Here is a 24,468-nt window from a genome sequence, read left to right on the forward strand (position 1 = left end):
CAGAAAGGTGGCATCCATCTTCGAGGACCCCCATCACCCAGGCCATGCCCTTCTTCTCATTGCTGTTATCGAGGAAGAGGTACAAGAGTCTGAAGACATACACTCAACGTTTTAGGAACAGCTTCTTCCCCTTCACCATCAGATTTCTGAATGGACAATGAACCCATGAACACTACAGTATTGCACAATGTACTGCTGCTATACAACAACAAATTTCATGACATATGCCAGTGATATTAAACCTGATTCTGAACACAAGGCTATACCCTCAGCCACCTACTACTCTATTTCCTGTCCACTCATGACTATGAGACTGTGTTCTGCTCTAGCTCCATCTACAAGTTTGTCTATACAGTATTTCTGATTGCCTCAATGAGGCAACAGCATAACCAGAGACTCCACTCACCCCAGGTATCCTCTCTGCTCCTGACAGAAGATTCAAAATCCTGAAAGTACACTCAGTAGTCACTTTATTAGGGACCTCCTCTTCCTAATAAAGTAGCTACTGAGACTATGTACATGGTCTTCTTCAGCTGCTGTAGTCCATGCACTCCAAGGTTCAACGTGTTGTGTGGTCCGAGATGCCCTTTCCTGTTGTAACGTGTGGTTATTTGAGTTACGTTGCTTTCCCGTCAGCTTGAACCAGTCTGGCCATTTTCCTCTGACCTCTCTCATTAACAAGGCATTTTCACCCTCAGAAATGCCACTCACTGGATTGTTTGCTTTTCGCATCATTCCCTAAACTCTAGAGATTGCTGTGTGTGAAAATCCCAGGAGATCAGCAGTTTCTGAGAAACTCAAACCCCTCCATCTGGGACCAAAATCACTTTGATCATATGTCCCCCTTATTCTGATGTCTGGACTGAACAAGTGAACCTCTTGACCATGTCTGCTGTTTTTATGCATTTAGTTGCTGATTAGATATCTGCATTAACAAGTAGGTGAACAGTGTACCTAATAAAGTGGCCACTGAGCGTATGTACTACCAGGCTGCCTACTCAGTTATAAGACTACTGTATTGAATGGCTCTCTTAGACGACAAAATTGACTTTTGACCTTATAATCTATCTCGTTATGTATGATCTTGCATCTCATTGTCTCCCTACATTGCATTTTCTCTGTTGCACTTTATTCTCCAGCATGTTATTGTTTTATCCTGTAGTACCTCGACGCACAGTGTGATGAATTTATCTGTATGAACTTTGCGTTGCATCTCTGTGCATGTAATAAACCAATTCCAATTACTTTATCAAGTAGTTACTAATGAATCCAGTGAAAACAGAACAACTCTTTAGACACTGAGTGGAACTCATTATCATTGGAAGTGAGCCTCGATGTTTTCAAGCCGGAAAATGGACAAATGCAAAGCCAAGCAACAGCTTTTCACCGTATAACACAGATCAAATTAACTTGTCCGAATAGCCAATGGTGTACTATTTATTTTGGGGTTTAAAGATATCCTATTAGAGATACGAACAGAACCCGTTTTAGCTTACCTTCAGTTAAAACATCTGCGTTGCGCGGGACACATTCAAACCCTAACCAAACCTGTCCTGAAGGTGCGCCCGAGGGAGCTGAAGTTCTGCGGCTGCGCTGTGACGCGCGACCCCGAGCTCGGCGTCGGGAGTGCGCATGTGCCAGGAGCCCGGACCAGATGAGCTGGCGCCACGTTTGTCGGTTTACTGAGAGTTTCAGCAGAACATTCCCATTCACTAAGTTCTGAAAAATGCCAAAGAGATGCCTGAAGGAAATGAAGCAAGTATTTATATGGATCTCTGTTCTGACAAACCTGAAGCTGCTTATAACCACAGGGAAGTGTGCTATTATATCAGCTGTGAATGCAGTTAGGACAACAAAGTTATTGAAGAGATAATAGCATTTGATTCAGTGTTTTTTCCTCTCTCTCTCTCTCTCTCTCTCTCTCTCTCTCTCTCTCTCTCTCTCTCTCTCTCTCTCTCTCTCTCTCTCTCTGTAGTTTTGGCTCGGTCAACATTTGCCTGACACGTTTTTCTAAATTTGCAATACCGATTCCCGTATTTGACAGATTTTCATCTGAAATCATACACTTCAATGCCACTTATTTAGGACGTGTCAACTGGTGCAGTGAATGAATGTCTACGTTCCCGTCAGTTGAGGGTGGATAAATAAGGGAAGATGTTTGGGGTGGGGGGATGGACAGGACATTTAAAAATATAGAATTAGTTGAGCTCTATATAGGAATGAAAAAGAAAGCCGGGCTAGTTAAACTCAGGTGAGTTGCTGGCTGTAATACTACGATGCTCATTCAAATTCAGCAGCAGTGGCTCCGGGATAATCTGTGCGGTTGACGCGTGATCTGCCAATCATATGGCGTCACTGCATTTCCAGGAGCCGATGTTTCAACTGCTCCTGCCTCCAAGGGCTGTGATAAAAGGCATCGGTTGCCCCCAAACTAAAGAACAGTTCATCGAAGGCCAAAAATAGTACATCGTTTGTATGCAGCCTGTCAGTCGGAACAGAGTGTGCGAGCGATACCTTTTGCATTGCAGTTCCACCGCACAAGAAGTGGAATCGGGAGTTTGCACGGAGTTTCCCCCCCCCCCCGCCAGATTTGTTTGCTTCCAAACAAGATAGGCAATATGGAATATGTTTACATATTGCTTTCTTTTATTCCGTTGTTATTAAAACACAAACTTCACGCAGCAGGAACAGAAGGTAAGCATTTCAAAGATAACGTTCTTTATGAATAACGTGTAAGCATTTTCAGCAAATACTGTTTGGTGCGAACGGTAGTTCTCTTACTGTAAACTTGTAGTTTAAATTCGGAGCCAACATATAGAAATGCTATTTTGCAGATGTATGGAAGTAGTAACTGTTTATTTTTCCACAGGCGTGCTTTTCGGGAAGCTTACTGATTACGGGCTGGTGGTACCGTTTAGTACCGATGACCGGGGTCGGTATATTTCACACATTGTTTCGACTGGCCACGGTGAGCTTCGGTCTGGGCGGCGCGTTGCACGGAGTAGCCCACACCAGAACACTGAACGGGGTCTCTACTTCAACGTCACCATTTTTGGCAGAGAATTACACTTGCGATTGAAACACAACAGCAAGCTGGTTGCTCCCGGTGCCACGGCGGAATGGCAGGAGGATTTTCGGCACCTGGTCACCGAGCCTATCCAGGGAGATTGCGTGTTTTCTGGGGATATTACTGACATGCCAGGAGCAACTGTGGCACTAAGCAATTGCGATGGTTTGGTGAGTGTGATAAAGTAGTTACATGCACGATGCTAGGGAATGTACTGATTATTAATTAATGCGATTAATAATTGAAGCTTTTTGGGACATTCCAGTCAAAGTCGCAGCAAAAAATAATCTTGTAAAAATCCTTCAGTAACCTTACCATTCAGGAACATTTCGGCAATTCTCTTTTAAAAATTATGCGTTTTTTTAAAATTGAGAGCTGCGACCATAATCATCATTTGTAGGTTAGACACAAGCGGGTTGTAATATTGGGTTAAGTTCACTGAGTATATTCGGATAATTTGGCAAGAGTGATAATGGTCCTCTGTTTCAAAGGATATTCTCAAATGACATTTTTAACATATCGGTTTAAGTTTGTCATTCCGTATTGTATTACTGCAGTAACAACAGAAATAGCAGAATTCGCTGAATATCGGTTTCCTGTTGTACTAATACCGGCGTTCTTTCATGTTGAAGCTTTCAGTTTTTCCGCCCTTCCTTGTGTTGTTCTGATTGGTGAGATGTCAGGGTGATTGAGACATTGACCTTCATCTCCTTTCCGGATTGGCTTTTACTGTGTGTACACAGACACAGTCTGGGAAAGCGAGCGGGCTTTTAGTTTTGGAAAAATCCCATTAGGAAATTGACTCTTTTGTTTTGAAAAAAAGTTTATTTGTCGAATGGCCATTTATGTTCAGTGTTTTTGGGCCCAGTATTGTGGCGCTGCGGGTAATAGTGAGTTAGTGATTAGGTAGTGCCTTGTTATTCCTCATCCTGCTCGACAGGGATATGTAGTGATTGAGCGGTAGTAAAGTTTGGGCGAGTCGCAAGAGCTATTGTAACATTTCACCAGGGATGACAGCTTTTAAAGTCGGATTTTAGAAAGCAAATTCACCCACCAAGGACAAGATGAAGCACAGAAATAGAGGTGGATTTGGTTCACTATAATAACCGTTTGGCGTTAAATAAACCAGCGTTGTGTTTACTGAGAAAGTTCATGAAATCAGATTGCTATTAATATAAATTTGTCTTTTGGTTTTAATGTATTAAACGATGATAAATTTCGAGGCAGGTAGCACAGAAATAGGCCCTTTCGGCCCACTATGACCATGTGATCATCTTCAGGATGACCATGTGAACCTTCACAAGAGGTCAGGCTCTGATGGTGTGTCTGCAGGGCACTCAAAACCTGCGTCAACCAATTGACGAGTGTTCAAGGAGATCCTCAATATCTCAATGCTGCATTCAGAGTTTCCCACTTGCTTCAAAAGAGCGTCAATTACAGGAGAAGGAACAGGGCAAGCTGCCTCAATGACTATTGTCCAGTAACACTCACACCTAGGGTGATGCAGTGCTTTGAGAGGTTGGTCGTGGTGAGAATTAACTCCTGCCAAAGCAAAGACCTGGACCCACCACAATTTACCTATCTCTGCAGTAGGTCTACAGTGAATGCTATCTTATTGGCTCTTCACTCAGACTTGGATCACCTGAAGAACAGCAGTAATGACCTCACACTCCTTTTTGTTGATTTCATCTCAGCATTCAACACCATCATCCCCACAATCCCCACAGTACTAATGAACAAGCTTCAAAACGTGGTATCTTACCTTACTCTGCATCTGGATCCTTGACTTACTCATCAGGATATCCAGTCATGCTCAATCAGAAATAATGTCTTCTCTTGCTAACAATGAACACAGGCACACCTCAAAAATGCTGTTTAGCCCAGTGCTCTTCTCTCTCTACACTTAAGACTGTGTGCCTAGACAACTCAAATATCATCCACAAATTCACCATTGATACAACTGTTGTTGGCAGAATCTCAGATGGTAATGAGGAAGCATACAGGAGTGAGCCGCAACAGTAAGCAGCATCAGCAAGACAAAGGAACGGTTTATCAATTTCACAAGGGGAATGTCAGAACATGTATCAATCCTGACAGAGGGGCCAGCTGTGGAAAGACTGAGCAGCTACAAGTTACTAGATTTTAGTTAACTGAAGATTTATCCTAGGCTAAATATACTGTATCAATAAAATTATGAAGAAGGCATGCCAACAGATATATTCATTATGAGCTTAAGGATATTTTGTTTGTAATCAAAGTCTAGCAAATGTCTACAGATATACCATGAAGAGCATTTTGACTGGTTGCATCACCCTCTGGGATGGAGGCATCAATGCAGAGGATCAGAAAAAGCTGTAGAGTGTTGTAATCTCAGCTGACTCCTACATAGGCATTAGCTTCCCCAACATCAATAGATGATGCCTCAGGAACTTGGCATCCATCAGTAAGTCTGTCTCCCCACCCACCCCCCCACCGACCCCTCCCCCTTCCTCCTGTGCCGACCCCTCCCCCCTCCTCCTCCACCGAACCCCCCCTTCGTCTTCACCAGAATCCCTCCTCTCCCCACCCCTCCCTTACCACAATAATGTACTACTATATTCTTGTGGCTTCGCCTGCACACTGAATGAATTCTTCTTCTCCCGGAGTATATTGAATTGAATACTAATTGGTGAGGAGGAAGAGAAGGTGATCATTGGTGGATATCCTAAATGCCCGAAACAAACAAAAGTTCATTACAGATGCTGGACGTCTGGAACATAAACAGAAGATGCTGGGAATGCTCTGCTAGTGTGACAATATCAATAGAAAGAGTTAACATTTCGGGTCAAAAGTTCCTTTGTTGGAAGTGTGTGTCTGAATAACCTGTCTGCTTCTATTTGTCTGCCTAGCAGTTACTCATCCTCTCTCTGCTTGCAGTGTTTGAGCTTTGGGTGCAAAACATGCTGAAACATACTGTCTGTGGAGACATACAGCTGTACTGATGGGTAGTCTTGACATGAGGTCTGGTTCACATTCCAGACCTCCTGGATTTGAGGTTTTCCTGCTCATGAGTAATGTTCTGGAGTTCCCATGTGATGGAGAATGTTCATTCTGAAGTCTATTGCATGGCTGTATTATTAGATTAACTCCTTTAACAGATAGGTCGAGCACAAATAAATGGAGGATTTAATAATGTTTTACTTATCCTGATTAAATTTATTTTTCCAGTTCTTCATTTAAACCAAATGGTTGTTTAAAGTCGCTGAACCTTAATTTCCTTTGTCTCTTAAAATTCTCCAAGTCTGTTTCCCTCACTGTTTTTAATTTCATTGAGTCACTGTTTTCCTGCATTCTTTCTGTTTCCAGTGTTATTTTACATTTCTTCTGGCTTTCAAGCTTGTTCTCCCAACAAGATTTATCACATCTCATTAGCGTCTCATCAACAAATGGACAGGTTCATTAATTCCCATTAAATTCAAATTTTATTAATTTCTTATGATCATTGAGGACTAAAATCTCAAGAAATTCTCCTTCATCATGGGATTATGGCCCTAAATTCTGGCCTCTGTGGTATGGAGAGAATGGAATAATTTTGAATCGGTGTCCCAAGTTAAACATGGATGTGCAGATAGATTCAGTCAATGTAGATGAGAAAAATTAGTTCAAAAATGCATTCCACCACTTGTGGGACAACACTTAGCAGTTAGTGCATCACTTTACAGCTCAAGCTGTAAGATCGGGGTTTAATTCCCATCACTCCCTGTAATCATTCTACCTATGACTGCATGGGTTTCCACCAGGTACACTGGTTTCCTCCCACACTCTGAAGACTTATGGTTAGGGCTAGGAAGTCATGGGTACGCTATGTTGGTGCCGGAAGCATGGCAACCCTTGTGGACTGCCTAGCAAATCCTTGCTGATCTGGTGGAGATGATGCATTTCACCATTGTGTTTCAATATACATGTGTTTCAATATAAAGCTAATCTTTAAACTTTATCTTTCACTTATCTAAATGCATATGTAAGAGGAAGAAGGAAGCTTAGTTAAGGTTTAGGAAGCAAGGATCAGACTGCAGAGAGTTACAAGGTATTCAGGAAGAAGCTAAAGAGTAGACTTAGGAGAGCAAGAAGGAGGAAGGAGAAGGCCTTGTGAGTAGGATAAAGAAAACCCCAAGGCACTCTACACATGTGAAGATCAGGGGATGACTAGAGTAAAGGTAGGACAGTTGGTAATAGAAGAGACTATATAACATAGGAACAGAGTTAGGCCATTTGGCCCATTGAGTCTGCTTTGTCATCATGGCTGAATTATTATCCCTCTCAACCCCATTCTCCTACCTGGAGGTCAGTGGCAGTGGTGAGCTGCAGGGATCTGCACTGGGACCCCCCCCCCGCTCTTTGTTGCTTTTTATAAAAATGACTTGGATGAGGAAGCGGAAGAACTGCTTTAAGCATTTACAACCTCACTGTAATAGCATATTACCATTTAAAATGGATCAGCGGTGGGAAGAGGGAGTGATTCTGGGAGCCTGTTGGCAGTACTTCTGGAGAGTGAACAAGGTGCCCATTTTTGATGTGGCCATATGCCAAGTCTGCAATCAAATTTTAAGTAGTGAATTAATAATGATCGGAAACAAATTTTACTTCCTCATTGTCTTCAAGGAAGGAACATTTGATGTCATGTTGCTTTCTTTTATTCATTATATTTTAATAAGCCTGCAATAGTTATGCTTAGAATAATAAGACATAGAGTTTTGTATCTGTCATTGATAATTTTAGATCTTGAAAATATCTAAAATTCAATGCCACCTTTAATTTCTATAGTCGTAGGGTAATACAACACAGAATGAGAAAAAGTCTCTGTGTTAATGAACTGTTAGTTTTTTATGTTTTTATTGTTGCATGATTTGTTCTTTTTTTACTCATTGGGTGATAGGCCTTTGTTTTTTTTTAAATGTGTTCTATTGTGTTTCTTTGTTTTGTGACTGCTTGCAAGGAGATGAATCTCAAGGTTTGCATACTTTGTTAATAAATGCACTTTGAAGAAGTCTCCTATGCTTCTATGAATAAAATTCCAGCCTACCCAACTCAAGCTCTTGAGTCCTGGCAACATTATCATAAATGTTTATACTTTCTGTTCTCTTTCCAGCTTAATTGTCTTTCCTAGAATAGGGCAAAAAAAGAAAAAAAACATCTGTACACAATAATTCTCCAGTTGTGTCCTCACCAACGTTTTGTACAATTCAATACTATACCCCAACTTCTATGCATTTTTCCTTTCGTTGTAGCCAAGATGGCAGCGCAACGCAGCTTGCAGCAGCCACTCTGGAGCTGATATCTGTCACTTGTTAAGCGGGGTGCTGTGCGCAATCCTAATCTGATGATAAATGGACGTGGGAGCATGGAGGAACACCTGGAAATCTCCAGGAAGGCCCTCTTCGTTGCTGCTGCTGCTGTGAGGTCTGGTTTTCTGCCAAGAAGAACAGGCCCCCAGTCCTCAGGGTCACGTTGCCAATGGCCGTTGGCAAGGGTGTCTTAAAACGCTCGGCAGAGGATGGTGCTCGGAGAAGCTGTGCCGGAGTGGATGGTCGGAGGTTCGACGGAGTCCGCTGCGGTCGGGATGCTTTTCACTGTGTGCTGTGTCTGCGAGGCTGGGTTCGACAGAGCTTTCATTGTGCACTGCGTCTGCGAGGCTGAATCTGGCGGCGCCGTGGAAGTCCATAGCGGAGGTATTCCCTTCTGCCGCCTGCGTGGGATGACGAGTCTGTTGGGACCCTGAGGACTTGTGGAAACTGTGTGGTGGTTTCTTTTGAACTTATAGTCTTTTAATATCTTTGGACTAATTTTTACTGTGCCCATGGTCTGTTCTTTATCAATTATGCTATTGTTTGCACTGTTGTAACTATGTAGTTTTGTGCAGGTCTTTTAGCTTTAGTTTTTGATCTTGTTTTGTCTGGTGGGTTTGGAGCTCCTTTCTGGGGAACGTGCTAAGAATGTAGCGTGATATTAATACGCAGCAGCCTCTCCGGACTCTGGATTGGGGATTGCGGAACGTTATGTGGATTTTCTGGTTTAGTCTGTTTTGTCATATGCTTTTGTGATATCATTGTAGAGGAACGTTGTCTCATTTTTTTAACTGCATTGCATTTGTGGTTTCTAAATGACAATAAACTGAACCTGAAGAAACAGTGCCTTCAGTCCAGCTTAATCATGATGATCAAAGTCCCCATATCCTTCTAAGCATTTCCTGTCCTTTACCTCTCCAAGTAACTTTTAAATGTTATTATTTACCTACCTTAACCATTTCTTTTGGTAGCTTGTTTGATTTATGCACCACCCTGGGGAGAAAAAGAGACCATGCATTCACCCTCTCTGTGCCTCTCCATAACATCCTGCTTCTGTCTCCTTTGCTTCTATGAATAAAATTCCAGCCTACCCAACTCATGTTCTTGAGTCCTGGCAACATTATCATAAATATTTATACTTTTTGTACTATTTCCAGCTTAATTGTCTTTCCTAGAATAGGGCAAAAAAAAAAGAAAAAAAAATCATCTGTACACAATAATTCTCCAATTGTGTCCTCACCAACATTTTGTACAATTGCAATACAATATCCCAACTTCTATGCATTTTTCCCTGACTGATAAGCTGAACACCTTCAATATCTTGTATACTTGTGATGCCATCTTCGGGGGAAGTATGTATTTGTATTCATAGGTTCTTCTGTTCTAAAACACTTCTCAGGGCCTTGCCAACCACTGTGTTAAAAAAAAAAAAAAAAAAATACTACTGAGGATTGTCTTACCAAAAAAAAACAAAACCTCATATTTAACTGGATTGAATTCTATTTGCTATTCCTCGGCCCTCATACCTGGCTCATCAAGATCCTCTTGTAATTTTTGATAACCACCCCTACTATCATGATACTACCTAATTTAGTGTCATCTGCAAACATACTAACCAGGCCTTGTACATTCTTAAACAGTGAGCCCGCCACCAATCCCTGTGGCACACCACTAGTCATAGGCCTCCAGTACATAAAACCAATTATGTATTCGCTTAGCTAACTCACCCTGCCTTCAGCTTTAGCTTTCCAAGTGTGAACTGATCAGACGCCTTGCAGCAGACCACAAAGACCGCCCTGCCCTTACACCAATTTTATTTCTACAGAAAAACTTCATGGAACTATTTCCCACACACAACGCTCTACTAATTAGTTTTTTTTATCCTAATGATGGTCAATCATTTCTCGGTAACTTGCCCATCATTAATGTCCGACTCACCAGCCTGAAGTTCCTTTGCCTGACTTTACTGCCCTTAAATAGTGGTAATTAGTCATCCTCCACTCTTGAAAATTCACCTGTGGCTAAAGGTAAAGCAATATAACTTTGCAGTGGCCTCCATTTCTTCCTTAGCTTCCCATGAGATATGAGCATGCGTTTGGCCAGGCCCTGGGTATTTATCCGCTATAATGTGCTGTGGGGTGTATGGTAGAGAGCAATATTAACCAAGAAAATGGTGGAAATGACAATCTAAACTATATGTAAATATTTGCAAAGATGGTGATTTTACTAATATTCAAGCTTGAGGTTCTTTAGTTAAAACACACACACTTTAGTTAACAAAATTTCCAGCATCTGCAGATTTTCTCTTGTTTGAGGTTCTTTAGTTTCTTTTAACGACTTGAAGGTCCAGGTTTTTGTATATCATATTCTTTAGTTCCACTCTAGTTATAGTAACTATATCTTCAGATTGAATTAATAATATTTTCAATAGATAATCCAAGGTATTTTAATATTTATTTCCTGAAGAGACATTACTTGATTCTACACAATCTGGTTTTGTTTCAGTATTTTTTGACTGATTAGTTCCTTTTGTCCCTGACCCTCCTGGAGGATGGAGAGATATGATCGCCCACGCCGAACAGCAAAGCACCTGAACTAATTCCTTTTGTACAAATGTGGAAACCATATTCCATGCCAAGTCTAACACTGTCTTGACTTGGAAACATTGCTGTTTTTTCTTTGTCATTGGATCTAAATCTTGAGAAATCACGTTGGAGTACCATCACTAGAGAGACTAATGATTGAAGTAAGTGGCTTCTTACCATCTCAAGGAAGGTTAGGGATGTGCAGTGAATATTGGCTTTGCTGGAATTCGAAGACTCGGCAGATCTTGTGATGGTGCCAGAGTGGCAATATTCTGTAGTCAGCTCTCAAGGGAACAATAAAATATTCCTGTTCCAACCTTTTTTCAAACTGAAATCTGCAGCTGCAATGACAGCAGTAGCTGATGATATTATAATCCCATTTAAATGCATTAGCAATCTTAGGAATACTTAGCAGAACAGACCACCCAGAGAATGAGTTCAGCTCCTGGAAACATAAAGGAGGTCCCTATTGTGCCAGAAAACATGAATGCCAGGGAAGCCATCAGTTAAGACTAAAGTAATAGTGCTAGAGACCTGCACTCTCTGCCCACACCGCCCACCCTGGCACTAACATCTTCTTGGCTACTGTGTAGTCATTAAACATTTAGATGTCCTTTGAGCAAGTTACCATATCAGAGAGATGTGAAAGCATATTCTCTACTCTATTTCAGATTCAAGGCTCATTGACAATTCTCTGGGCACTGTACTCCAGCCTGAGGTGTTTCACCATCCACCATACAGAGTGGGTAAGGGCAGAGGCAGTGGAAAACTCATTGTGGTGCTCAGATGTAGTGGTTCTGCTCTCCCGATCTGGAACTTCTGGCAGTCAATTGTCATTTGGAATATCTGCTGAAGAAATTCTCTGCCATTATCCTGGTTGGAGTACACATCCCACCCCAGTTAGACATCAAGCTAGCACCATTATTAACAGGCACAAAACACTGCATCCAGATGCCTTCTCCATCATTGAAAGGTAGCTTGAAGAAGCCTCTGCTAAACTACTTAACTAAAACCAGAGGTTCCCGCACACTTGACCACTGTCACAGCACTTTCAAGCTATTCCATGCCTGCACTTTGTGAAATCTGTGCTTTAGCTTCCTGCATACAGAGAAGAGTATACAATATTGCTTTGAGTCAGTGGTTAAAAGTTCAAACTAAGTTAATTATCAAAGTGCATGTGTCATCATATACAACCCTGAGATTCATTTTCTTGCGAGTGTACAGGAGACAAAATAGAATCACCCAAAAAGACGGACAGGCAACCGATGTGCAAAAGACAACAAACTACAAAAACAAAAAGGGGGAAATAAAAATGAGCAGTATATATCGAGAACATGAGATTAAGAGTCCTTAAAAGTGAGTCTGTAGGTTTTGGGAACAGTCCAGTGATGGGGCTAGTGAAGTTATTCCTTCTGGTTCAAGAGCCTGCTGGTAGAGGGGTAATGACTGTTCCTGAACCTGGTGGTGTGAGACCTGGGGCTGTTGTACATCTTTCCTGATAGCAGCAGCTAGAAGAGAGCATGTTTTGGATGGTGGGAGGTCCTTGATGATGGATCCTGCAACAATACTCCATCTAAATGTGCTCAATGGTGGGGCTTCATAAATGGATATGAACAAATATGCCACATTTATCAGCAAATTCAAGTCCTGCATAAACAAATGTGCTTACAAAAATACGTTGGGATTTCCCAAACCAGAAGCCCTGGGTGAACCGGGAGATTCGTAATCTTCTGAGGGTCAGCCAGTTTGTGGCATTCAGAACTTGCAGACCTACAAGAAGTCCAGATACAACCTGTAGAAAGCTATCGTGAGAGTGAAAAGCCAATTCTGGACAGCTGAAGACACAGATGAAGGCATCTTCAGGAAGCAGTGCTTCAAGAAGGCAGCATCTGTCACTAAGGACACTCAGTATCCTCCATTTTCCTCATTACTCCAATCAAGGAAGTGGTACAGCAGGCTGAAGACCATATTGAAAGATTCAGAAACAGAAAGGGGAAGTCAGGCACATTAGCATCAGTCTTCATTGAAGAATCTACAGTGGAAAAGGAGAGCTGCTTCAAGTTCCTTGGAGGATCTGTTGTGTGTCCAGCACACAGATGTAGCCACGAGAAAGGCATTCCACCATCTTTGCTTAGATGTTTGACAAAGACAAAGAACATTTTCTACAGATAGTAAGCATTCTGACTGGTTACATCAAGGCCTAAATTCCAATAGATGGGGATGTAAGAGGTTACAGAGAGTAGTGGGCTCAGTCAGGTACCTCGTTCTCTATCATTGAAGGCAATGTCTCAGAAAGCTGTCATCCACGATCTGGGCCATATTCTCATTGCTGCCATTGGGCAGGAGGTACTGAAGCCTGAAGACCTGGGCCTCCAGGTTTAACAACAGCTTTTTCCCACTGGCATCAGATTCTTGAAGTGGTCTGAAAGCCCTAATTTTACCTTGGGCTGTATTTCCCTCAGTTTGTATTGATGTTTTTGTTTAGTTTTGTTTATTTTGTCATATATGTATAATTTGTTAAGTTCATGAAATTTGTTTGGGATATGCCTTGTTACTGCTGCAAAATGCTAATTTTTGCTGCATTTGTACCCTAAGTATGTATGCCCATGACAATAATTTTGAGCTTGAATTACCTATATCCATATGCGAGTAAATATACTGTTGGTACGATTGTTGACACAGCAATATTGAACAAATTGAGAGTTACATTAATGAGGGCAGAAAAACTCCTGAATCACCCCATCTAATTGTTGCCTTTTTCCTTTAAAGACCTTGATTAAATCTAGCACAACTCTTGTACTGAGAAAGAGGATGTGTTGGAGGTTTTGGAAAGCACCAAATTGGATAAGTCACCAGGACCGGATGGGATGTACCCCAGGCTACTGTGGGAAGCGAGGGAGGAGATTGCTGAGCCTCTGGCAATGATCTTTGCATCATCGCTGAGGACTAGAGGTTCCGGATTGGAGGGCTGCAGATGTTGTTCCCTTATTCAGGAAAGGGAGTAGGGATATCTCAGGAAATTATAGGCCAGTGATTCTTACTTCAGTGGTTGGAAAGTTGATGGAGGAGATCCTGAGAGGAAGGATTTATGAACATTTGGAGAGGTATAATATGATTAGGAATAGTCAGCATGGCCTTACAAGCCTGATGGAATTTTTTGAGGATGTGACTAAGCACATTGATGAAGATAGAGCCATAGATGTAGTGTATATGGATTTTAGCAAGGCGTTTGATAAGGTACTTCATGCAAGGCTTATTGAGAAAGTAAGGAGGCATAGGATCCAAGTGGGCATTGCTTTGTGGATCCAGAACTGGCTTGCCCACAGAAGGTAAAGTGGTTGTAGATGGGTCATATTCTGCATGAAGGCCAATGACCAGTGGTCTGCCTCGGATCTGTTCTGGGACCCCTGCTCTTTGTGATTTTTATAAATGACCTGGATGAGGATGTGGAGGGATGGGTTAGTAAATTTGCTGATGACACAAAGGTTGTGTGTGTTATGGATAGTGTGGAGGGCTGTCGAAGGTTATAATGGGACATTAATAAGATGCAAACTGGACTGAGAAGTGGCAGACGGGGTTCAACCCAGATAAGTGTGAGGTTCTTTTTGGTAGGTCAAATATAATGGCAGAATATAGTATCAGTGGTAAGACTCTTGGCAGTGTGGAAGATCAAAGGAGTCTTTGGGTCCGAGTCCATAGGACATTCAAAGCTTCTACGCAGGTTGATTCTGTGGTTAAGAAGGCATACAGTGCATTGGCCTTGCCATCAATCATGGAATTGAGTTTTAAGAGCTGAGAGGTAATGTTGCAGCTCTATAGGACTATGGTCAGATCTCACTTGAGATTTACAAGGATGTTGCTTGGATTGAGGAGCATGCCTTATGAGAATAGAGAAAACTTGGCCTTTTCTCTTTGGAGTGACGGAGAATGAGAGGTGACTTGATAGAAGTGTACAAGATAATGAGAGTCATTGATCATGTGGATAGTTAGAGGCTTTTCCCTGGGCTGATATGGTTGATATGGTTAGCACGAGAGGGCACAGTTTTAAGGTGATTGGAAGTAGGTACAGAGGAAATGTCGGGTAAATTTTTTACACAGAGAGTGGTGATGCACGGAATGGGCTGCCAGCAGCAGTGGTGGAGGCAGAAACAATAGGGTCTTTTAAGAGATGGCTATATGGAGCTTAGAAGAATAGAAGGCTATGGGTAAAGCATAGATAGTTCTAAGGTAGGGACATGTTTGGCACAGCTTTTTGGGCTGAAGGGCCTGTATTGTGCTGTATGTTTTCTATGTTTCTATCTTTCTAAGAGGAAAAACATTTTGATTTTCTGTAGTTTTAAGCATGTAAAATTTGAAGATATTAAAATATGAAACTTTTAGTTGGGAGTTTTGATAGCATTGTAGTGATGTGCTACACACAGAGCTAGAAATAATGACACACAGTCTGTAAGTTGCATTCAATAATAGACAATAGATGCTAGGTGCAGGAGTAGGCCATTTGGCCCTTCTAGCCAGCACAGCCATTCACTGTGGTCATGGCTGATCATACACAATCAATACCCTGTTCCTGCCCTCTCCCCATATCCCTTGACCCCGCTATCTATAAGAGCTCTATCTAACTCTCTCTTGAATGCATCCAGGGACTTGGCCTCCACTGCCTTCTGGGGCAGAGCATTCCACATATACACCACTCTCTGGATGAAAAGTTTTTCCGCATCTCTGTTCTAAATGGCCTACCCCTTATTCTTAAACTGTGGCCTCTAGTTCTGGACTTGCCCATCAGTGAGAACATGCTTCCTGCCTCCAGTGTGTCCAATCCCTTAATAATCTTATATGTTTCAATCAGATCCCCTCTCATCCTTCTAAATTCCAGTGTATACAAGCCCAGTCACTCCAATGTTTCAACATATGACAGTCCCACCATCCCAGGAATTAACCTTGTGAACCTATGCTGCACTCCCTCAATAGCAAGAATGTCCTTCCTCAAATTTGGAGACCAAAACTGCACACAATACACCAGGTGGTGTCTCACCAGGGCCCTGTACAGCTGCAGAAGGACCTCTTTACTCCTATACTCAATTCCTCTTGTTATAAAAGCCAGCATGCCATTAGCTTTCTTCACTGCCTGCTGTACCTGCATGCTTGCTTTCATTGACTGATGTACAAGAATACTTCTTGAATGTACAAGAATGATGTACAAGAATGTACAAGAATTAGATAGTAATCTGCCTTCCTGTTCTTGCCACCAAAGTGGATAACCTCACATTTATCCACATTAAACTGCATCTGCGGCACATTTGCCCACTCACCCAACCTGTCCAAGTCACCCTGCATTCTCATAACATCCTCCTGACATTTCACACAGCCACCCAGCTTTGTGTCATCAGCAAATTTGCTAATGTTACTTTTAATCCCTTCAGCTAAATCATTAATGTATATTGTAAACAGCTGTGGTCCCAGCACCAAACCTTGCTGTACCCCACAGGTCACAGCCTGCCATTCCGAAAGAGACCTGTTAATCAGTACTCTTTGTTTCCTGTCAGCCAGCCAATTTTCAATCCATGTCAGTACTCTGCCCCCAATACCATGTGTCCTAATTTTGCCCACTAATCTCCTATGTGGGACTTTATCAAAAGCTTTCTGGAAGTCCAGGTACACTACATCCACTGGCTCTCCCTTGTCCATTTTCATAGTTACATCCTCAAAAAACTCCAGAAGATTAGTCAAGCATGATTTCCCCTTCATAAATCCATGCTGACTCAGACTGATCCTTCTACTGCTATCCAAATGTGTCATAATTTCCTCTTTTATAATTGACTCCAGCATCTTTCCCACCACTGACATCAGGCTAACCGGTCTATAATTGCCTGTTTTCTCTCTCCCTCCTTTCTTGAAAAGTTGGACAACATTAGCCACCCTCCAATCAGCAGGAGCTGTTCCTGAATTCAAGACTAGTTTATTCAAACTTTGCGGCACTGGCTTTTACGCAGTTCTGTTCCCACCCTCTCCAGGCGGAAATTACATCAGAAGTGCATTACAAAAGTCTCTTCCTGCGCGCGCCATGTTATGAGCCAGTTTGTGAGCGTAGAAAGTGGGTCGCCAAATAACTCCTCCTCTCCCCTCCAGAACTGGCGATACACCCCCCAATGTCCACAGCCTGGATCAGTCTCTGTTTGGGCGGTCTGCCTCTGCGCTGCGGTGCCTGAACCTCGACTGGCTGCACCAAGTCCACATGGGCCAGTTTGAATCGGACCACCGTGAAAACCTCCTCTTTCCCCCTAATGTCCAGAACGTACATGGACCCGTTGTTCTTGATCACCTTGAATGGCCCCTCATACGGCCGCTGTAGCAGTGCTGGGTATGCGCCCCTTCATACAAATACAAACTTACAGTTCTGCAGGTCTTTGGGTACGCAGGTTGGGATCTGTCCGTGCTGTGAAGTCGGTACGGGGGCCAGGTTGCTAAGCCTTTTGTGTAGTCTGTCCAGGACTGCTGTGGGTTCTTCCTCTTGCCCCCTTGGGGCTGGTGCGAACTCTCCTGGAACGACCAGGGGCGCACCATACACCAGCTCGGCGGACGAGGTGTGCAGATCCTCTTTGGGCGCTGTGCGATTTCCAAGCAGGACCCGGGGAAGCTCGTCCACCCAGTTAGGTCCTCTCAGGCGGGTCATGAGAGCCGACTTCAAGTGACGGTGGAAGCGTTCCACCAGTCCGTTCGACTGGGTGGTAGGCAGTTGTGTGGTGTAGCTGTGTTTCCAACAGGCTGGAGGTGAACTGGACACCTCTGTTGGAGGTAATGTGGGCCGGTACCCTGAAGCGTGCTACCCAGGCTGCAATGAGTGCTTGGGTGCAGGAATCGGCGGTGGTGTCGGTGAGCGGGACTGCCTCTGGCCATCTTGTGAACTGGTCTACCATAGTTAGGAGGTACTGCGCTCCTCGTGACACTGACAGGGGCCCATCGATATCCACATGAATGTGGTCAAATCTCTGGCGGGTGGGTTTGAGCTACTGCAGCGGGGCTTTGGTGTGCCACTGCACCTTGGCTGTTTGGCACTTCGTATAAGTTTTGGCCCATTTGCTGACCTGTTTGCAAAGTCCGTGCCACATGAACTTGCTGGAGACCATCGGGACGGTTGTCCTGATAGATGGGTGTGCCAAGCCGTGTATGGAATTGAGAACTTGCAGCCATTAGGCTGCCAGGACAATGGGGCGAGGTTGGCTGGTAGCCATGTCACACAGGAGGGTCCTCTCACCTGGGCCTACGAGGCAGTCTTGCAGCTGCAAACCTGAGACTGCAGTCCTGTAGCTGGTCATCTCATCGTCTGCCTGCTGCACCGCCAGGGACAGGGCCTGGATAGCTGGTCTGGAGAGTGCATCCGCCACGACATTGTCCTTGCCCAAGTCATGCTGGATGTTCGTCGTGTAGTCAGAGATGTAGGACAGATGTTGCTGCTTGCGAGCCGGCCAGGGATCAGACACCTTCGTGAACGTGAAGGTCAGCGGTTTGTGTTCCGTGAATGTGGTGAACGGCCTGCCTTCTAAGAAGTACCTGAAATGCCGGATTGCCAGATATAGTGCCAACGGCTCCCAGTCGAAAGCACTGTACTTGAGTTTGGGTGGCCGTAGGTGCTTGCTGAAGAATGCCAGGGTTTGCCAGTGCACCTTGACGAGTTGCTCCAGCACCCCACCGACTGCTGTGTTGGATGTGCCCACCGTGAGGGCGGTCAGAATGTCCGTTCTGGGGTGCACCAGCATCGCGGTGTCTGCCAAGGCTTCCTTGGCTTTAACGAAAGTGGCTGCGGCCTTTTCCTCACAAGTAATGTCCTTGCCTTTACCCGACATCAGGGTGAACAAAGGGTGCATGATACGGACTGCTGGGGGGAGGAAGAGTGGTAGAAGTTCACCATACCAATGAACTCCTGCAGGCCTTTGACGGTGTTAGGCCAGGCGAAGTGGCAGATTACATCTACCTTGGCGGGCAGAGATGTTGCCCCGTCTTTGGTAATCCTTTGGCCCAGGAAGTCGATGGTGTTGAGTCCGAACTGGCATTTGGCCGGGTTGATTGTGAGGCCGAAATCACTCAGGTAGGAGTAGAGCTGGCGGAGGTGGGACAGATGCTCCTGATGACTACTGCTGGCTATGAGGATGTCGTCCAGATAGATGAACGCAAAGTCCAGGTCATGTCCCACCGCATCTATTAGCTGCTGGAATGTCTGTGTGGCATTCTTCAGGCCGAGCGGCATTCGGAGGAATTTCAGCAGGCTGAACAGGGTGATGAGTACTGTTTTGAATATCTTCAAGGTGTACCGGGATTTGATGGTATTCCCGGACGAGGTCTACTTTGGACAAGATGCTTGCCCCGTGCAGGTTTGCTGCTAAGTCCTGTATGTGTGGCATGGGGTAGCAGTCTGAAGTTGTAGCCTCGTTCAGTCTGTGCTAGTCGCCACATGGTCTCCAGCCCCTGGCTGCTTTGGGCACTATGTGCGGGGGGAGGCCCATGGGCTGTCGGACCGTTGTACAATCCCCAATTCCTCCATCCTCTTGAACTCCTCCTTCACCAGGTGGAGGTTTTCCGGGGGGAGCCTTTGTGCGCGGGCATGGAGGGGTGGTTCCTGGGTCGGAATATGGTGCTGTACTCCGTGTCTGGGAATGGCTGCCATGAACTGAAGTGCCAGAATCGATGGAAAGCCTGCCAGGATTCTGGTGAATTCGCTGTCAGACAACGTGATGGAGTTCAGGTGTGGGGCTGGCAACTTGGCTTCACCCAGGGAGAATGTCTGGAAGGTCTTGGAATGGACCAATCTTTTCCCTTGCAAGTCAACCAGCAGGCTGTGAGCTCACAAGAAGTCCGCCCCCAGGAGCAGTTGGGCCACGGCGGTCAGTGTGAAGTCCCATGTGAACCGGCTGGCGCCACAGTATAGCTACACTATGCAGGTGCCATAGGTCTGTATTGTGTTGCCATTTGCAGCCCTCAGGGTGGGCTCTGGCTTCCTGTTGCGGGTGTCGTACCCCATCGAGGGTAAGATGCTGATTTCCGCTCCAGTGTCAACCAAGAAGCGACGTCCCGACTGTTTGCCCCAGACGTACAAGAGGCACTCCTGGTGGCCAGCTGCCGTAGCCATTAGCAGTGGCTGGCCCTGGCGTTTCCCAGGAACTTGCATCGCGGGCGACAACGGCAGGCTTCTGTGCCCCACCGCTGGTGGTAGAAGCAGCACTGTTCATTGGCCTCCTCACTCCTGCCTCTGGGTTGTATGCACTGCATTGCCGGGCCTGGTCTGACCCGCTGTTGGGTGCGTGGCTTTGTAATCTGTCCGATGGACACCCAGCTCTCCCTCTTGGCTTTCCACAGCACGTCTGCCTGGGCCGCCATCTTCCGGTGGTCACTGAAATCTGCGTCGGCCAGCAGTAGAAGTATGTCCTCGGGCAGTTGCCCTAGGAACGCCTGCTCAAACATGAGGCAGGGCTTGTGTCCTTCAGCTAGGGCGGGGGTCGGCAACCCGCGGCTCCGGAGCCACATGTGGCTCTTTTACATCTGTGCTGCGGCTCCCTGTTGCTTTGGGAAATAATTGGTTGTGGCGACCCTTTTCCTGGCACATCCGAACCGACTCACAATTAGATAGCCTACGGGGGTTTGCGAGCACAGAGCTTTGGAGCCTCTGCGCCATGGGGGGCAGGTTGAGGGAGGCTTAAAAGTGAGGCTGAAGATTTCGAATAAAGTTTTTTCCTTCGACTGCAGTTACCGACTCCGTGTCGTAATTTTAGCGCTGCGTGTAGCACACCGCTACATGGTCAGTATTTAATTAAAATGTATTTTATGTTAGTTTGTTAGTTTTTGAAATGTAAATCTAAATTTGAAGATTATGGTGATCTTGTACAATCTAAATAAGACGTTGTGGCGACCCATTTCCTGACACATCCGAACCGGCTCACAATTAGCCAGCGTTCAGGCTAAGGGAGATAGCCTACGGGGGTTTGTGAGTACGTGTCTTTTGCAGCATCCGCGCCCATGGGGGGCGGGTTGAGGGAGGCTTAAAAGCAAGGCTGTTTAGTTCGAATAAAGCTATCTTTGACTGCAGTTTACTGACTGCGTGTAGCACACCGCTACAACGTGTTTTTATCGCTGGCTGTCCAGAGGGGAGGTGCTGAAACGCTTTGTCGCGTGTCTGGAAGAAATGAAAACTTTCCTGGGCAGCAAAGGGCTCACCTTTCCTGAGCTGGAACAGCCAGAGTGGCTGGAAAAGCTACACTTCATGGTAGACATGACAGCGCACCTGAACACGCTGAACACAGCTCTTCAACGGGGTAAGGACGTACAGCCCTGCACATGTTGGAGGATGTTTTGGCATTCGAGCGCAAGTTGAAGTTGCTTGCCAGAGATTTACAGAAAGGCACATTGTCTCACTTCCCCAATTTGAGAGAGTTCAAAAAAGGTCACGACATGATAAATTCGGAGTATTTACATTCTGCAATCATCGCAATGCAAACATCGTTTGGGAAACGCTTCTGTGAGTTCAGAGAGGAAAAAAACACATTATCCTTCCCGGTCACTCCCCTAAGCATCGATCCATCCCTACTGAATACGACTGCATTGTCAGGTGTGAGTCAACCTGAACAAGGATGATAAATATTTTAATTGCCTATTATTTTACGTATATTCATATGTTTTCATTGTTCAGTGAAATAGTCCTTTTATTTTTCAGGTTGACAGCTGGCTGACGTTATTTTTGGTTTGCTGCTGGCGGCAAATTTAAATTTGGCGTTTTTCATAAATACAAGAAGGACTCAAATAGACGTCGAGTATTTTACTTAAAAGTAACCTTCAACCCAACGTCTTTTTTTCGGAGGTCAAAATGTTTTTGTTGCATGCAGAAATGTAATTTCGTTTTCTCTGCAGGAGTTCATCAATTTCATAAATGCAACACATTATAGTTTGTTTATACATAGCATAAAGGCAAAACAAAACGTTGTATGCAGTGTTATTTCATTTTATATGCAAACGGGTTTTGCGGCTCCCAGTGTTTTCTTTTCTGTGGGAAACGGGTCCAAGTGGCTCTTTCAGTGGTAAAGGTTGCTGACCCCTGAGCTAGGGCCAACATCTCATTCATTAATGCTGACGGCGGCCTGTCTCCCAAGCCTTCCAGGTGCAGCAAGCGGGCACCTTGCTCATGCCGTGAGAGGCCAAAGGTCCCTATGAGCAGCGCTTTGAATGCTGCATATTTGCCTTCTTCTGGGGGTGACTGTATGAAATCCTCAACCTGGGCGATTGTCTCCTGGTTAAGGGAGCTCACCACGTAATAGTAATGCATGGAATCAGAAGATATCTGCCACATCTGGAACTGGGCTTCTGCTTAATCAAACCACAAGCATAGTCGCAGCGTCCAGAAAGTTGGCAGTTTTAGCGAAACTGTGTGAACAGATGAAGAGTGGATCATCTTTGGTCCAAATCCCATTTGGACCATTGGGGCCACTGATGTAACAATGTGCTACACACAGAACTAGAAATAATGACACACAGTCTGTAAGTTGCACTCGAGACTAGTTTACTCAAACTTCGCGGCACTGGCTTTTACACAGTTCTGTTCCCACCCTCTCTGGGCGGAAATGATGTCAGAGGTGCATTACAAAAGTCTCTTCCTGCGCGCGGGCTTTCTCCCCATGTTGGTGAAGAAGAAGGCCCAGCGCCATTTTGTGAACTGGTTCGTCTGCATAGAAAGTGGGTTGCCACAGCATTTCCTATATTATACAATTTAGATGTATTAAAATTAGGTTATATGCTCCTTCAAAAAAGTACTGTAGCCAGTTTAAAGCTATTTTCGGAATTAGGTAAAGTGCAAGTACTTTTGAGAACTGCAGTTAATCAGGGTTGAGCATGAATGATGCACCCCAGCTGTTTACATGAAATGGAAGGCAGTATGCAAGCCAGGGCTGTACAATATGGAGAACAAGCTGTTACTCATGGAGCAGGCTCCCCCTCTCTACGCAGCTGATGAATCCAAAGGAAGGGCAGAGACTGATGCAGTTTGGCAGCAGTGGTTTTGCAGGAGTTGCCAGTCAGCATTGAACTCAATGTAGGACTGCCTTGGAGACTCCAGCTCAGAATTCCTTGGGGTTTACTTCAGAAGCCATCCCGGTGAAGCCACAAGGCAGCAGAGTTTTGAGATCAGAGTTTTCATTCTCTGAGATGAGTTGCCAATCACAGTTGACAAGCCCCATATGCCTTACACATCTGGTTTTAAGGTGCCAGTAACCTGCCTTTGCCCCTTCTTCATCAGTACAAATAGTTCTGCTTGGCTTAGTGACTAAGCCATACGTGAAGGCAAGGAGCTGATCTTGATTGTCAGAGGCTATTTGAATTGCATGCCACTGGGAGCATTTAACATCTAGTGGGAGCTTATCTCTACTATCCCCTCACGATCCACAGCTGAAACAATCAGGGGTAGATGTGTGTGTGTGTGTGTGTGTGTGTGTGTGTGTGTGTGTGTGTGTGTGTTCTAACTTTGAAACAGTATCTGTCTCTCTGGCTCATTTGCTGCTAAACTTCTTGCTGTTCATTCGTTGCTTATTAGATTTGACCTCTTTGCAGTCCTGGTTCTCTTACTACCCTCTAAATAAGGTCATTCAAAGCTCTAATGCCCTAATTTGCATTGTTCTGTTTCTTTTCACTGACTACTAATAGTAATGAAGTTGCATTGGCTCCTAGTTAAGTAATCTATCAAAAATCTGCAAATCTCTCTGTGGCTTCTCTGTTCTCTAGCACTTAAGTTGCCTCAATCCCATGACCTTCTGTGATATCTGCACTCCTATGCATTTTGATCATCCCTGGATTTAATTATTATTCCATTTCTGGCTATGTGTTTTGGCTGTTAAGTGCCTGATTCATTACAAGCAAATGCAAGTTCTTCTGTTGTATCCTTTATGGATTTGGGCCTTAATATGACAGCATTGTGCCAAGCAAGAGTTTTGAAGGTTACGTAAATCTGAATTTAGCAGAATTACAGGGTTCATGTGAAGCAAGGATAATAATTGGGTGATAATATATGTGATGCTTTTGAGAGAAAGAGAGATTTGATAAAATTCAACAAGAGTCAAGATTGATTTAGTTTAGATAGATTGGTTGGGAAAAGGCAGGACCGGAGATCAAATAAAATTTGCAAGGGACTGTTCAGCTATTTCTAGACAATTGGGAGCTGGATCAAGAGCTGAGGAAGGAAGTTAGTTCTATGTGCAACTATGTTTTGAAGGGAAGATAGAAAAGGAGGAAAATGAAGAATGTAGAAGCAGGCAAAAGGTTGGATGTGGAACAAGGAACAGAAATTTTATTTTTAGTCGTGAATCAATCGTATGTAAAGCTGCTGCTTTAGATTTTACTTTTGCTTTCTATCAGCTGATTTGGGGTAAGAAGTTTTCTATGTCAAATAGATGGTTGCATTGTGTGATGGTGGGAGAAGACAAGTCAGATTTAATAGGGGAGATGTCCAATGAGGCAGTAACCT

General features: G+C 44.3%; 1 protein-coding gene across 2 annotated transcripts in view; it reads left to right on the forward strand.

The window, feature by feature from the left end:
- Positions 1 to 1,959: 1,959 nt before the first annotated feature.
- LOC132378970 (A disintegrin and metalloproteinase with thrombospondin motifs 14) overlaps positions 1,960 to 24,468 on the forward strand; it is a 201,435-nt gene continuing 178,926 nt past the window's right edge. The window contains exons 1-2 of one of the 2 annotated variants that reach the window (XR_009507247.1): positions 1,960 to 2,694; positions 2,870 to 3,237. Coding sequence is in view for 1 of the 2 variants with exons in the window: in XM_059946364.1 (XP_059802347.1) it covers positions 2,619 to 2,694; positions 2,870 to 3,237 (444 nt within the window). In the remaining variant the exon portion in view is untranslated. The remainder of the gene's footprint in view (positions 2,695 to 2,869; positions 3,238 to 24,468) is intronic. The other variant, XM_059946364.1, reaches the window with a different exon arrangement.

Source organism: Hypanus sabinus, chromosome 21 (assembly GCF_030144855.1).
Source record: "Hypanus sabinus isolate sHypSab1 chromosome 21, sHypSab1.hap1, whole genome shotgun sequence".
Lineage (NCBI taxonomy): Eukaryota > Metazoa > Chordata > Chondrichthyes > Myliobatiformes > Dasyatidae > Hypanus > Hypanus sabinus.